The sequence below is a fragment of the Pelophylax lessonae genome, assembly GCF_965119305.1.
Source record: "Pelophylax lessonae genome assembly, chromosome: 2".
In the NCBI taxonomy this organism is placed as follows: Eukaryota; Metazoa; Chordata; class Amphibia; order Anura; family Ranidae; genus Pelophylax; species Pelophylax lessonae.
The window spans coordinates 435,539,845-435,557,066 of NC_138769.1; the positions used below are offsets into that span (position 1 = coordinate 435,539,845).

The 17,222-nt window shown below is 37.6% G+C and overlaps 1 protein-coding gene across 1 annotated transcript in view; it reads left to right on the forward strand.

Annotated features, from left to right (window-relative positions):
- Positions 1-17,222, forward strand: part of DMD (dystrophin) — a 3,625,631-nt gene that overhangs the window by 2,374,447 nt on the left and 1,233,962 nt on the right. The window contains exon 50 of the mRNA XM_082246191.1: positions 6,238-6,331. Coding sequence (XP_082102317.1) covers positions 6,238-6,331 — 94 coding nt within the window. The remainder of the gene's footprint in view (positions 1-6,237; positions 6,332-17,222) is intronic.

Below are 17,222 nucleotides of genomic sequence, written 5' to 3' on the forward strand. Positions count from 1 at the left end.
AGCTATAGTAAAGAAATCAAATAATATTTTTTTTAGAATTAAGAATATCAAGCAATCTCTTTTACAGTTACTAGCCAAGGAGATTAATAACATTAGAACTCCAAAGCTTTACTGCATTCCTTATGTGCTACTTTTTCATCAGTACTAGAATATCTCAACAGTAGAATGGCTACTTTTACAAAAATTTGTTTGCTTGGATCCTTTATTAAAGTATTCTAAAATGTACTTACATTTGTTGTCTGCCAGAGAAGATAACACTGACATAATTTGCACACATGGTGCATAAAGAAACACTGCCACCTTGCCCATGCAGGGGGAGGAAATATTTCTGTTGTAGTAAATGGCCCCCACCATTCCATACTCACCTTATCAATACTCCATTGCAGTTCCTCTCTGCTGCAACTATTTTAATTTCAATTTAAGGTGTCAGATGGTGTCAGATGGTGTCAGATGGTGTCAGATATGAGAGCAGCAGTAATGCCCCCCACCCCCGTTGGGCCAAGCGATTGACTCTTAGACCAAAGTACTTTTATTTTAGAGGAGGGCTTATGGCTGAAAAGGAGGCAGTATAGAAGTGCTGCTAAGTTGCGTACTACCGATAAAGGAGAAGGGGGTTTTACAAGGACACTGTCAGGGTGACAAACTTTATTTTTTAAGTAATGCTAAAACAGAGGACAGAGGTAGTCTACTTAATTCTACAGACAAATGTCTATGTAAACGTCAGTTCTGAACGATTATCATATGGGTTATTACTTAGCTAGAAAATAAAATAATGAAGTCTTTATTTAATTTGAAGATGAAAACAAGTTTCATGAGTAAATTTTAAAAGTTAAATATCCATTTCACTTGAAAAATGCCAGTTTCATAACAATTGTAACATTGTGGTCATATTGTAAGTTCCATAACATTTTTTTATGTTGAGTCTACATCTTAACAGTGGAACCATTCATTAGTACATTTACTAAACAAGTACTATGTACCAAAAATAACATTTTAATAAAGGCCATAAAATTTCACAGATTAGTCGTTGAGCAAAATCTGAAAATGAAAAAAGTCAAATATTGCTCACTGGTGACCTTCTCTAAATGTATCAGTATGACCAAAGACGATATGGTTGATTTTGCAGGATAGTTTTTGCAAATGCTAGTATTTTTTGTACCAAATAAGCTTTGGTTCTTGTGCATTAAAACTGATTATGGAATACATTACTGGAAATGTAATTCTTTACATAATAAGGCATGATGCATAAATATTATATACTATCTATTTAAAACTTTAGGCACCTGCTATTCGTGAGAAGTTGAGAAATTAGAAAAGCTTTCTTTTGTTCAAAATGTGATACATCATTGGTTTAATTTGTACAAGGCTCGGAGCTATGTTTTCATACCTTGGCAAAAACAGTTTTTCATTTTTGCTCTTCTGTGCATTGTGCCAGTGCAGATGGGTAGTTATTGCAAATATAAAACATGAAAGACTGTGTTGTCATCAGTATGAGCTGTAGCAGATTTATACTGTACATATGGCAAAATAAGTCATGGAAACAATATCATTGTCAACTATAAATAAAATATTCTATCTATCTATCTATCTATCTATCTATCTATCTATCTATCTATCTATCTATCTATCTATCTATCTATCTATCTATCTATCTATCTATCTATCTATCTATCTATCTATCTATCTATCTATCTATCTATCTATCTATCTATCTATCTATCTATCTATCTATCTATCTATCTATCTATCTATCTATCTATCTATCTATCTATCTATCTATCTATCTATCTATCTATCTATCTATCTATCTATCTATCTATCTATCTATCTATCTATCTATCTATCTATCTATCTATCTATCTATCTATCTATCTATCTATCTATCTATCTATCTATCTATCTATCTATCTATCTATCTATCTATCGCTAGATCTCTATATCTATCTATAGCAAGATTTCATTTCTCTATTACTGTTATGTTTTATACACATTTTATGCCAAAGTTGGCAAACTAAAGTTAGAAATGTATTCAATGCCGAGGCATGGAAGAAAGTGAGTGACTGTTCTTTTTTTGTTTTATAACATAAATAATTTGTGCTTCTTCTGTATTATCTTCTAGATAGGTGACCTTGAGCTAGTTACTTCACCTCCCTAAAAAAGACCTTTTAAAAGAATGCAATGCTCATAGCATTTCGAAGTTCACAGAAAAGAATGAATATGGCATGTGCATTTAAAAGTCAGACTAGCCAATTTCAAGTTTGTCTCTATTGAGTATCATAAAATTATTCTTTTTGTTTTTATATTTTTATGGAAATATGTTTTTTTGATATATTGACATCTAAATACCTGCTTCTAAAAAGGCATTGTGAATTTTTGTAGCCTCTCTTTGTTCTCCTGAGCCCAGGAGGAAATAAATTGCCATCTAACAATGAACTATGACAGTTTGGTATGCTGTATACTTCATTCCCAAGTGACTTGTATACTAAAACAACAAGGTAGAACTGTTTGTAAATTCATGTGTAAATCATTTAAAATAAATATCTTTGCTTTTTTTTCAGATAAAGTTGTAGTGTTGTATACTCTGTACTTGTAGACTTTTGCTTACAGTCTTTTGCTTAATCCTGAATTGTCTTATTTGGTACCTGTTAACACGTAAAGGAAGCATTGCAAAATATACCTCTAAATGACTGACTGCTAAATGTATGATATTTATACGTGCTCACCATGTATATGCACAAACAGAAACAACATGCCATTGAAAAACCCCCTAGTTACCACCTATTAAACAAACCACTGCTGCTCTTATATTTGCTGCATACAGCATCTCATAAATCTCAATGGAAGAGCTTCAGTGAGTGTGTCTGTCTATAGAGAGCTGACAATGCTGCTGACTCCTTAGAGCAGTAATGTCATCCCACCAGTGTCTAAAGCTTAAGGGTGATAGCTCACCTCTCCTGATTTTGACCTGGTCTGCCTTCCACTACTGCTTATATTGCCTGAGTGTGCAAGATTTTGTGCTGTCTAGACATCTCACAAACAAACGTTTTGATCAGACAGGACATTTAAATCTGGTTTATTTATTTCTCCCTTAAGGTTGATTGGTCAGGTAGTATCAGCACTTGTCTTGGAATTGCCCAGAGACATGCGGTTGTTTCCTGAACCAACTGTAATTGGTATTGTTTGGGAAAACTCTAGGGGTGTTGTTTGTTGATGGCTGCATGTTCTGGCACCTAATACAAGCTTTCATAACCCAGATTAATTGCAGTACCTTCTTCTCATCTGCAATGGGTAAGAAAGATATGAAAACATACAAACTCCAGACTGTGGGGATCCCCTGGACACCACAAAGAACATAGGGACTTTATTTCACAGGTCTGAGAATAGTTCAACCTCCTGTCACTTACCCAGAATCCTGCAGGATTTCCATGGCTGCGTGGAGGCATTAGAGACTGTAGTTTCAAAGTCCCTGACCATGCAATTGAAGCTTCAACAAACAGCCCTGGCTCATTAAGTTGACCACCAGATGCTGTGGTCACACATAGGTGACCTGGATGATCGCCACATAAGGAATAACAAATACTTAATGAACAACCCTGAGGGTTTCCTTTTCACCTTCTTCTTGTCCCTCTCCCTTCCCTTCTCTGTTGCCTCCTTGACCTGAATTCACCCCTTTCTTATCCGACTCCCTTTTCTGTAGCATGCTAGAGTCCTTCTCCCTTTCTTCCTTGTGTTTTGCCCCTCCCTCGCTTGGGATCTTAGCATGGGGTCATCACTTTGCACAGGCCATGTTGATCCCCTTTTTTGTTCTGCTATGACGCACTTTAAATTGAAAGATATAAAGTTCCACAGAAATACTCCCATGTGTTCTCTGACATTCATTGACTTAGGGATGAGGAGAATAGGTTTATTTTCCTGAAATAAAAACTATACAACAGGCAGTTAATGTTAAATAATGTCTGTCTACCAAATCAGGAATAGACATCTGTGATCTTTGCTTTCCTTCACAAGCTTTATGATTGTAGGTAAGGCTTGACAATCCTGGGATAGGATAGGCTGAAACAACACTTGCATAACCTACAACTGATTGATCTGTAGTTTATTTTGCATCCCACCAATCTTGATTACACATGTCACTTGTGAACGCAGTGCAGCAGATTTGATTATTTTTTCATTGTCTGCTTAGTTTTTTCCCATTTTCTCATATAGGGTTGCAGTTATGGTTTGATCATTTTTCTTTTCATTTCTCTTCCCCATACATCCAAACCATTCTCCTCTTGTCGGCTGATTGACCGGCTTCTGCAAGAGCCACTAACTCAGTTGGCTATTAGTCAATTTATTTCAGATTTTCTGCATCCCCAATGAAATTGAAAGTTTTTAAATCCATCTTAAAGGCATATTGATTGCTCATGGGGTGCACCTGAAAAAAAAATATCCTGTTGGATATACAGTCACTAGAAACTAAGGGGGTTATTTACTAAAACTGGAGAGTGCAAAATCTGGTGCACCTCTGCATAGAAACCAATCAGCTTCCAGGTTTTATTGCCAAAGCTTAGTTGAACAATCTGAAGTTAGAAGCTGATTGGCTTCCATGCACAGCTGCACCAGATTTTGAGTGCTCCAGTTTTAGTAAATCTCCCCCTAAGTATCCATGGTCTACGATCTCCTTACTTTCCAAACTCTACAAAAACTCACGTGCACAGGTTGATTTATCAACAATAACTTTTGTCTGACATGTAAGAGTTTGGAAACAAATGCAGTGGACCTTTTGCTTGTCAATTTGAGAGAAGCAATCCCACATGTGCATTTCTAAGATGTTATCCCCCACTAAAGGAATGGTACATAACTGAATGAAGTTATTGCTGTGTCTTTTCACAAATATTACTCAGATCTCTCTAACATTTGTGACGCAACCTGCACGTGCCCCAGCTCTTCAATCTCGATGACTCTGCAGGACTACATCTCCAGAACAGCTGAAAGCTACACTTGCTGCTTCACTCAAAGTCCCATTTACTGTTGAGGAAATTTTGAAAAATATTCTTTAGTTGCAATATGGCAAGAACACTGGCCTGATGGCTTTTCACCCCTCAGTCTGTTCTGAACACAACCTTCAATGCTTTTTCCGATTTGTCTATTTCCAAAACAATCCCAAGTGGCCCCTATGTATCCTCATTCCCAAAAAACCAGAAGGATCTGATCCAGTGCTTTAGCTACATTCCTATCTCAGGGATAAAAACATGAAAACTGTTTCCTTGGTGCATCATGCCACCAAGGAAGAAGATGTGATCATTATCAACATAATAATTTTCATGCACTGGTTAATGGACACATTGATGGACATTTTTTGATTTATAAGGTATCCCAACTTTACCAAAACCTTGATTTTATTCTCTACCCCCTACTCCACCTCCTGGCTCGTCTGCTACCGAACCCAAATAATGCATATTTTAACTTTAAACCTGCCTCGGCTGAATCTTCTTCCCCATTTTTTTCCCTTACCCTAATATTTGTCTGGTCTCCAATCTCTGTATCTGTTTAGGGCTCCACTTTTAACCATTTTGACAATGACAATATTGGTTCTTTATATTTTTAACGCCCCTTGCCATGCCCTGTCCTGTATTCTAGTTGTACATATTCTTCCCCTGTATTATGTCTCCTGTGGACTTCTACGTATGCTTTTTTGGGAGAAGGGGTTTTTCTTCCACCTTACTATATATGTTTTTGTATGTTTTTCAAAATTTTAAACAAAATGTATTATTTAAAAACAAAATACTTGGAGACATACATCTTATGGCTTTGGGTGCCCAAAGCCTGGTAATTCTATGTAATTCGGGAGTGTTCTCTTATATTAAAAAAAAAAAACGTATTTTTCCTTTGTTTTTTACTAAACAAAACCTTTGTATGTTTGCATCTGATGAAAATGCTGGATTCCTTTTTTACATTATATTTTAATAAGAGAGGAAAGGATTAAATAAAGCAACATATAATACAAAGTTTGCTCACGGCAGCCTGCACTCCAATAAGGGTTGTCAGAACAGTAATATAGTTAAAAAATACAATATGTATTGACATGGCTATTGTATGTTACACAGGCTTTGAGTTACAAATTTAAGATAATCGCACTTATTAAGTTCAGTTGTACAAAGCATTGCCAATATGGATGTATATTGTTAACATAATGTAATGTTCATGTAGGTGACAAGTATTAGTGCTAAAAGCTATTGTATTTGCATTTAACAGAGAAAATTAGAAGATTTGAATAAAGAGTGGAATACAGTAAATCATTTACTTGAAGAACTAAAGAGAAGACCTGTGGTACTATCAACATCTGATCGTAAGTGCTTTTTTAGCAACTCTAAATGTAACATGTTTAAACACTGAGCTATACTAATCAGTATAGTCATCAGTTCAGTTCTAAAATAGCAATACGTTATAACCTTGGCTGCATACAGTATAAGGAGAATGTCATAGATTACCTCTTCAGTGATCTTTGCAACGGGGTGCAGTAATGTGGAGTAAAGTCAAGAAAGTTTTGTGGTTCTTATAATGAAAGAAAAACATAGATGGGTAATTGCAGAGTTGCAATACTTTGGTATGGCTAAAAATAGAAACATTGATGAACATATAATAGCAGAGAAAAGATCTATAGTTTATAGTTATTCAGAGCATCCATTTAAAAATGTTAGCAGCTTAGAGGCGGACCAAATGAACGCTAAATTCTGACTGCTTGCTTAATTGGGTTACTGTACATGTTTACTATTTGCAATTTAGTGTTAAAAAATTAGCATTTTTCTATTCCAGTTTTCTCCTACCAAACAATGTAAGCACTTCTTTTTTCATGGCTGATTGCAAGTATATCCTACTGCTTAGAAATATAAATGTATAGCTGTCCTAGACATCTAAAGTGCCTTTCTTTATTTCATAAGAGTTTGTACCTCCCTAATGAAGATATAAAACTTAACTGGTTGACATTTTGTTTGATAAAGCACTATGTCATAGACTATGGTATTTGCTTTCAAGTTTTAAAGTAGAACTATAGTCAAAACATTTTTTTTTTTTTAAATACCTTAGGGAGGGTATATTTTTGCCACCTGTGCCCCATTAGGGAGATTTACTTTCACTTCCTATCCCATAGCCAGAACAGGAAGTGAGAGGAAATCTCTGCATATTTAAGGGAATCTCTTGGGGACCCCCAGGTCACCAGAACTAGTGTCTCCATTGCAATATTTCTCCTCAATAATTTTTCAGGGGACAACCCAAAATGTAGGGTTTTATTTTACTTTCACTTTAAATAATGGCAAACAGGAAAAAAAGAGAGTGAATTTCCCTAATGGGGGCCCAGATAGCAATAGAAACTGACAGATGTTCTAATCTCTTTTCACCCTATCCAAATACTTTGTCTTTTTTCATTGTTTTATGTATCTCAGTGCTTTTGATTTCCTGCGGCCTCTTTACATCCTGTCTAAAAGTATGCCCTCTAGTGACAGTTGAATGGCATTTCTCAGTTTCATAATGGTAAAAAACATGAAAAATGTTTAACATGTTTTACGGAAACCAAGCACTGTCACCCTATAACAGGAAATGAATGAATAAAGACACTTTAACTGAAAGATTCACAAGTATAATTCCAAAAAGCAGCAGATCTAAAATGATTGACTTTTAAATGTATAGGAACATGTTAAATAGGGTTTTAGTGTTTTTATTTACATATACTTTAAAGCGGATTTCCGGCCTCAAAAACCATTTTGGGCCATCCGCTTGCTGACAATCACCTGAAAAAGGTTAGTCCCGATTTTTTTTTTGTTTACTTACCTTGTTATTGAAGAAAATATACTTACCTTTCTTCTTTCACTTCCTCCCTCTGCGGCCCGCACCGTCTCTTCCTGCTTGCATTGACTCCTGGGAGCTGAATGTCATCGCTCCCAGGAATCAATGCGCCTGCACCGGCCCCGCTCGTCAGTTACGGTGCAGTCATCATGGGTATGCCCAGAAGCTGTGCAGGGATGACGTGCCTGCCCTGGAACTGACAAGTGGGACCGGTGCAGGGCATTCTGGGACTAAAGAGGACACGGAAGAGGACATCGAAGAGGACGCTCTGGCTTCAGCTGCCCACACCTGAGATGGCAGCGCTGGACAAGACATTTTCAAGGTAAGTATTTCTTCTAAAAGGTAAGTGCAACCTGGGACAGTTCAGAGGCTATCCATTATGAAATGCACAAGCCCTGACTGTCCCGGGGTATTTTTATCTAAAAAACTTTTCCGAGGCCGGAACTCCGCTTTAAGCACTGTTTAACATTCCATATTGTATGTTATTCAATGATGATTGCATATCATTGTTCAGCACTGAATATGGATATGCAACTGTAAGACATTTAGCATATGATATTTTTGGTATAACGGTTGTAAATGAGACCAATTGCCTTCAAGCATACACATTTTTTTTAAAAAAGTACTTCTGCAAAGTTAGTTCTTGCTCTGTCTATTGTTTAAATTACTAAGCATAAACACCACAATTACTTACCATAGATTACTTTTATTCATGCCACACATTTTTATAAAATCAGGTAATATCAATTAGTAACTTGTCAAAACTGCATCCATGACAGGTTACGGAAAAAGTGTATAAATATGAGAATGTGATTTAACGAAGGCAAGATGCCAGATCTGCTGACATTGAACCTATTTAGAAATGCATCTTCTGCTTTTCTGACTGACATCGATTTGACATCTGTCTAACTGCCGATGTAGATTTGTATGCACTACTCGGGAGGCTGAGCCTATAATAAATACATTTACGCTACTCTGCAACACATCACACATTCAGCCTGCAGTACATAACATATTATAATTTGTTTTGCTCTGTATCATGCATGCCCCTCATTCATGTTACTCATATGCAGTCTGTGGTGAACCACATATCATTTTAAAGTACTCTTCAGCACATTGGACCTTATCCTTATTCCCTCTGTACTGCAACATCTCCAAGTACTTACCAGTACATTATACATCAAACATCATCTTCAGGTAATCTTCAGCACAATGCACATCATATTCATTCGCTCTCCAGTCTAGGGTACATTAGTTTAATTTACTCTGTAGTGCGAAAAACATAATCTTTATTCTTTCTCCAGCCTAGTGTACATAACCATCATTCAGTCTGTAGTGCAAAAAAACACATTTTCATTCTTACTCTATTAAAGTGCACATTGCTATTATTCACTCAATAGTGCAATAAACACCATATTCATTCCCTCTCCAGTTTAGTTCACATTACCCTTATTTACTCCATAGTGTAAGAAACATTGAGGTTGATTTACTAAAGGCAAACATACAGTGCACTAGAAGTTCACTGCAAGTGCACTTGGAAGTGCACTTCAAGTGCACTGCAAGTACAGTTTCTCTAGATCTGATGGGAAGCCCTGAAATTAGGGGAAGCTCTGTAGATTTCTATCATCCAATCATGTGCAAGCAAAATTGCTGTTTTTCTTTTTATTTCCCTTACATGTTCCCCTCAGGGCTAGAGCAACTGCACTTAAAGTTCACTTGTGGGTGCACTTGTGGGTGCACTTGCAGTGCACAGACTATTTACCTTTAGTAAACCAACCCCTTTGCCTTCCTTCTCTTTTGAGCCTAGTACACATTAGCCATATTTGCTTTGTAGTGCACCAAACATCATCTTCTTGCACTCTGCTACACATCACACGCCATCCTCATCCTCTTTATGTTTAAGGCCATTACACTTATATAACCCATATTTATTGGTAGCTGACAGCAGACAAATGCAATACTTAACTGAAATATTGAAAAGTTGAACTTAAAGCTGCTTGTTATCTTGCTCAGGTAAAGGCTTCATTGGATTGTTTCAAGTTATTGTGTAGTTTAATTACAGCATACTACACAATTAAAATGTGTGGACAGTAATTCTAAGTAAGTAAATACACTTTATTGATAGGAATAGTCAGTGAAATATTCTCTCTCTCTCTTTATACTTTATATCTCATAGCTGAGGTCCTCTTTCTCTATTATTAATTGTGTTGCCCTTCGTTAAACTTTTCTAATTCAACAATGTCTTTCCTGGGGGATAGTGACCAAAACTGACCTGCACATGCAAGATGAAGCCAAACTGGTATTTTATAAAGGGGTAAAATTATTGAGTTTTCTCTTAAATGTATGACCTTTTTAATGCGTGAGAGTATTTGCTAGTTTTGTTAGCTGCAGCTTGGCCTTGCTTGCAATTGAAAAGTCTGTGATCTAAAAGCAACCACAGATCCTTTTCCATCACTTATTCTCCCAGGGGCACCCCTCCTAATGTGCAATATATATGTGTGGTTGTGGCACCCAAGTGCATAACTTTATATTTCTCAATATTGAACCTCATCTGCCATGTAGCTGCCCAACCCCCTATTTTGTCAAGGTCTTCCCTCCTATTTCACTTTATAGTTTGGTATGATCAGCACACTGAAATTGAGCTCTTGATTGAAACCTCTATAACATTCAAAAAACAAACCAAACAGCATTGACCCCAAGATAGATCTGTGGGCACACCACTCACAACTTTAGACCATTCAGGGACTCATTACTCTCTGATACCTATTCATCTAACTAGTTTTCTATCCATGTACACATACTTTAATTTATAATATATAATTTATATAATATAATTAATCAACTCCAACAGACCTTATTTTATAGATAAAATGCATATGAGGTACAACTTCAAAAACCTTTACAAAATCAAGTAAAGCTGTGCCCACTGAAGTTCAGCCAACTTCTCACCTACTTTCTCATAGATGGTTTTTCACAAATTCATGCTGGTTGTCACTTATGATACTTTTATCACAGAAAAAAATCTATATATAGTCCCTTACATTCCCTCAAATACCTTGCATACTAGTTATGTTAGGCTGATTGATCTGTAGTTTCATGGTATACAAATCACTACCCTATGCTCACATGTCCGCCGCAATGTCGCAGTCCCACAAAAAATCGCAGATTGCTGCCATTACTAGTAAAAAAAAACCAATAAAAATGACATAAATCTTTCCCGTAGTTAGTAGATGCGATAACTTTTGCACAAACCAATCAAAATACGCTTTTTGCTATTTTTTTAACCAAAAATATGTAGCAGAAAACAAACTGGCCTAAAATGTTAAAAAATTTTGATTTTTAAAATTTTTTGAGAGAATGTCATAGAGCAGAATGTTAAAAAAAAATATATGTTTTTTTTCAGAATTGTCGCTTTTTTTGGTTTATAGCGCAAAAAAACAAAAATCGCACAGGTGATCAAATACCACCAAAAAAAAACTCTATTTGTGTGAAAAAAAGGACATCAATTTTATTTGGGTACAGCATCGCACGACTGCGCAATTATCTGTTAAATATAACACAGTGCCGAATCACAAAATAGGGCCTGGTCATTAAGGGGGCAAATCCTTAAAGTGGTTCATTTCTTGTTGCATTTCTCGTAAATCATCTACTTTGTACTTTTTAGAGGGCTTGTTTTTTTACACTATAATTCAGCCACATCGTTTTTGATTTTGTTCTTTTTTTTATACTTGTTACCCTGTGAAATACATTGAATATATTTGTTTATTTCATTTTGAGTGTGATGCAGTAAAGAGCATAGCTTAATGATGTTATCTTTTTTGAAATATAGAGTTCTTGTCAGAGCAACATGCTTCCCTTTTCTGTAACCTTTCTCAAATGCGATTATACCATTATCACTATTACCCAAGTTGACTCTAACTTGCACTTCTGTAGTAATCTCCATGTTTGAAATTCTAAGATCCAGCAGAGCAGTTTTTCTTGTTGGGGCTTCCACTATTCCACCATCTGTTCTATTTGCAGCCCAGTTGTGTGAAGTGTCCTACAAATATATAATTGCTAAGGATGGTACATTCCAACTTTGATTCAGGAAATTGTTCAAAGTGACTTTGTGGTATTGGTGAAGACGATTTTTACCCTGTGTAGCTAAATTGTCAGCTTTTACGGGGGGGGGGGGGTGCATATGATATAAATATATATATATACACTCACTGGCTTATTTTGTACACCTTGCTAGTACCAAGTTGGACTCCCTTTTCCCTTCAGAACTGCCCTAATTCTTTGTGGCATAGATTCAACAAGGTGTGGTCTTCTGTTGCTGTAACCCATCTGCTTTCAGGTTCAATGTGTTGTGTGTTCAGAGATGGTATTCTGCATACCTTGGTTGTAACCAGTGGTTATTTGAGTTACTGTTGCCTTTCTATCGTCTCAAACCAGTCTGCCATTCTCCTCTGACCTCTAATATAAACCAGTCTGCCCATTCTCATCTGACCTCTAAAATCAACAAGGCATTTTCATTCACACAATTGGGTATTTTTTTAACCATTCTCTGTAAACCCTAGAGATGGTTGTGTGTGAAAATCCCAGTAGATCAGCAGTTTTTGAAATAATCAGACCAGCCCGTCTGGCACCAACAACTATGTCACATTCAAAGTCACTTAAATCCCCTTTCTTCCCCATTCTGATGCTTAGTTTGAACTTCACCAAGTTGCCTTTATTACTTTTAGAGGCCTAAATGCATTGAGTTGCTTCCATGTGAATGGCTAATTAGCAATTTGTGTTACCAAGCAATTGAACAGGTGTACCCAATAAAGTGGCCGGTGAGTGTAGATACCCTATTACAAGTCACAAATCTGTGTTACCCTTTATCTGTGTTATCTTTTGCACTGTTCATGTATTATATTATCCATTTATCATTTTGCTTAGTCTGCTCTTCAGCACTAATGTAAGGTAATAAGACTTATTCAGCCATCTAAGGAAAGTGGTAAACTTCTTCCCTCACAGGAAGTTCTCCGTAGGGTGTAATTCCATTCTTTGCCAGGAAGTAGGCATGTTTTATCCTTCCATAATTCTTCCATTCCTCTGCTCTTTTATATGCCAGATATAGCTTGCTTTAGAAAAACATCTGTCAACAAACAAGAAGGGAGAACATAGGACTTGAAAGAGTCAAGTTGTTCTGTGCAGTGATGGTCTCTGCCTCCTATGCAAATAGCATAATGGGTAGAAACCATAATGTAATACTGAGAGGGAGGTGTTGAAAGCCTATGACTTCTGGGCTATGAATCCAAAAGAGCTGAAATCAAAAGATTTTAGAAAGAATCCCAGGTCCAACATTGTGCTTTATCTGCTGTTACTATGAATAACAATTTTATAAGTTGATGGTACATTTTCTTTCAATACAAAACCGAGTTTACTTTGTCCTTTGTATGGCCTTGGGAATAAAATTGTGAATTATTTTTTATTTATTTATAGTTGCCTCTAAGATGCATTAGAGAAAAAAGTATGCGTAGTTTTCTAAATGTTTCCCATGTTCTTTTTAGACTTTTATGCAGTTGTAGTTTCAGTGTAAAAAGTATATGTAACTAGTACAGATCTTGTATGTAAAACATTTGCTTTTATAAACTTTGTACTTACTAAAGGTTACCATATTGTAGGCATTCTTTCCAAAATGTTCACAAACCTACACATTTATTAAGACATTTTGTTTGTTGGAAAAAAATACATTTAATGGAGCTGCTCCTCTAGTTAGTGTGGTTACCACTTTTGTATACAAAAGTTTATTCCTTCATAATTCTTACAAATAACAAATATCCTACTAATAAATGTGCCATTATATGTATGTGTCTCCAAACAGCAAACGTAATGTAGCACCAACATTTCTGTTTTTCACATGCTGTTATCAAGTGTAATTTAATCACTTTAAGGGTCCTTTCACACGGCCGCTCCGTGTGTCCGCAAATCATCCCATCCGTTTGCGGATGATTTGCGGACATAATGTAAGTGAATGGCACTGCGGGTGTCAGCGGGATACCATCCGCTGACATCCGATTTTCCTCCTTTCAGTTCTGTTCCGTTTTTACGAATGGAACAGAACCCCATTTTTTCTTCCATGTAAAAAACGGAAAGGAAGTAAAATCGGATGTCAGCTGTGTCATCCGCTGACATCCGCAGTGCCATATACTTACATTATGTCAGCATATCATCCGCAAACGGATGGGATGATATGCGGGCACACGGAGCGGATGACAGAAATGTCATCCGCTCCGTGGAAAAAAAAAAAAAAAAAGTCCCGCAGCGGACCTTTCACACGGAACGGCCGTGTGAAAGGACACTTACACTTTGCAGCCCACAAAAAGGTCTACATCACAAACAGCAAAATGCAATATTCCTAATTTAAATAAGTTTTGCTTATACACTTAAAGTGGTTGTAAACCTCGCACATGGCTTATGAACAGAGCATATCCTTCTATAGTGTGTACTCAATACAGAGCACTAAGTATAATTTTTGTCTGCTGCCTCATTCCTCTCCTATCAGCATGGATCACTTCTGACAAGCTTTTCTGACCAAGAGAAAAATGGTTGCAGGGGAGGGAGCTCCAGCCTCCGCTCTGTTCCTGTGTGCAGTGTAAAATGGGGTGTGTCCTTTCCCTCCAATCAGCTCTCAGAGCTCTCTTCACTGAGCTCTGCAGTTTGTAATTTCAGCTCTTCCCCCTGCTTTCTGAATGCTCAGACAGGCTTTTTAAATTCTACGAATGTAGAGCAGAGAAGACTGCAGATAAACAAGTATAATTTGTGTAGGTGATTTTGTTTCATATCTGTGTATCACCTGAGGCCAGTCACTTCAGTGGGCATATATAGGGGATTACAACAACTTGAATGCACCAACAACATTTCAAAAAGTGCTACTTTGTAACATGTGCATGTGTGTTCAAAAGACAAAAACTTATGCTCTGTACAGCTGCATAGTTCACAGGCAAATTTAAGGCATCCCTAGGCATGCTATTTACAGGAAACTGACATTTTTTTTTCAAATTCTTTATTTATTGAAGTGGAAAAGGCATACAAAATTGTCAGAAACATTGATACATAACCAAAGGTCAAGATGAATAAAGATAATTAGAATGTACATGAGAGACACAAAAGGTAGCCAAGAGGACATCTTGAAAACGATCACATGAGATAACAACATTCTGGGGCAATAGGATCTTCGGACAAGGCTCGAATATGCTATGTTGTTGGAACTCATTGTGCCAAATAGTCTTCCTCACAGCACCAACAGAGATCAGAGCAGGAGGGGAACATCTTATGGAGCTTGACCGGTTTATAGTACCACCTGATCAGAAGCTTGTATCTGGCCTCTTGATACTTAGAGCATGTGGAGGTTTTATAAGCGAAGAAGAAAAGGCGGTCTACCTGGTGGTCCGAAAAGGATAAGCCTAAATCGCGTTCCCACTGAGTGAGGTATGAAGGTTGGAAGGAGGGCTCAGGCACTGACAAAGGATGATAAAGAAAGGAGATGGCATGGCGCAACGGAGAATCATTTGCGCAGAGGTCCTTGAAGGGCGTGAGGCGCCTGACAAAGGAGGCCGCTGGCGGGGAAATTGACATTTTTGATGTTTCATTTTAAGTATTCTTAACATCACTGATGACATCACTTAAATGATATTTGTTTTTATTTATTTATTTTTTGCATTGCTACATGTTCACCAGGGCAATGCTGACCTGCCCATGCCCTATGTTTCACACTCCCACAACTATTAGCTTTAAAAATGGTCTGAGCTGATTTTAAAGATTCAGCTAATATCAGTGGGGGTCAAATTAACGTTCAGCAAACTGCACACGGACTGAGCCCAGATAAACTTAGCTGATCTATACTTCTAAATTAAAAATGTAAATATCAATGTGCTATGTTAGCAGTTAAACAATACAATTAGATGTAGCACCCTCCTATATAGGTGCTAGGTTAAAAGCATTGTTGCTCCGTTCTGCTTATTAGGGGAGCCTGATCTGTTAGTTATGCCTGTTACATGTGTCCAGGTGTGAGTCATTTGGTCTGAGGGAGTGTTCCCACTGTATCCAATAGGGGAGCATGTTGGACAGTGGAGAAAACCTGGCCAGTGGCAAACGGGCTTTTGTGGCAGTCCCAGTGGGAACGCACCACTACAGTGTATCCTGGGATTGACCATAAAAGCCAAGGGCACATGTGACACGGCATCTTTGGCGGGAAGCAGAGTCCCAGGAGGAGGGTGATGGCTGTCTCTCCTCCTGCTGTCTGAGGAAGGTGGTCACTGGCAGTCGGCCAAGTGAACCAGGTGTGGAGCTGAGCCTAAAGGATCCTGGAAAGCTGACGGTGGAGTTGCAGGCAGAGTCCTCTGGGAAAAACAGTGTCTGTGAGTACCAGGGGGCTTGCCAAGGGGTCCGCCTAGGAAAGGGGACCACTCCGGGGAAGTCAGAGGATAGAAGGTCAGCTCACATGGTTAGCAAGAGTAAAAGGGGGTAGATTCTGTAAAATTATGCCAGTAGGCCCAGGTTTTTGTATATTTAGAAGGCGTCTTGTGTGCCAAACTAATGAGCTCCTACATTTCTGCAACTTTACTGACTCAGCGTATCCACTCTTTGATTTTTGGGGTTTTAGCGTATCTCCAGGAAACAGGGATGCATATTGGTGCAGCATTGACTAGATGCATAGCCAGGGATTTAAAATATGTTTTCTTGTGTAGGGACAAGTGGTGTAATAGGAATTGACCCCCTCAGAAGAATTCAGAAGGATAAAATGTTAGAGGCATGGCTAAATGGCATAAACGAAGTGATGTCAGCCTGGATGTCTAGCATTTTGTTTATGACAAAGCGATCAAGCACCTTATGTTTGTGAGTGTATTTTAATGGGGGTGTTTTTTAAAAATATATGTGAGAAACAGGATTACGCTTTGTATGCTGCCTTTTTTCTTTATATTGAGCTTTGAAGCATGATCGCTACAGAGAGGAAGAGATCTGAGGAATCCACCTGATGGGATGTTTGTTAACAGTGCATATTGCCTATCATTAGCGGGACAGGCATGTATTTGTGGTGGATGTGTTCTCCTAAGGGGTTGTAACCCACTGAGCACAAAGGGTGTGTTATTCTAAATGGTGGAGGATTGGAGTAGGCAATTACCCTTTTCAAGGAAACTTTTGCACTGACCTTTTGCTGCACTATTTCAACAGCAAGGGTGGAGGGCTGCACTATTTCAACAGCAAGGGTGGAGGACTATGGACTTTTGGAAATATTGAGCAATGCTGCTGTATCTATTGTTATCTATGGTTTTATAAGGCAAGTTTTATTGTTTTAAGTAGCTGCCTCCTAAAGAGCAAAGAGTGAATAATACCACATAAGCACTGGGTATTGTGCATATGGTTGGCGT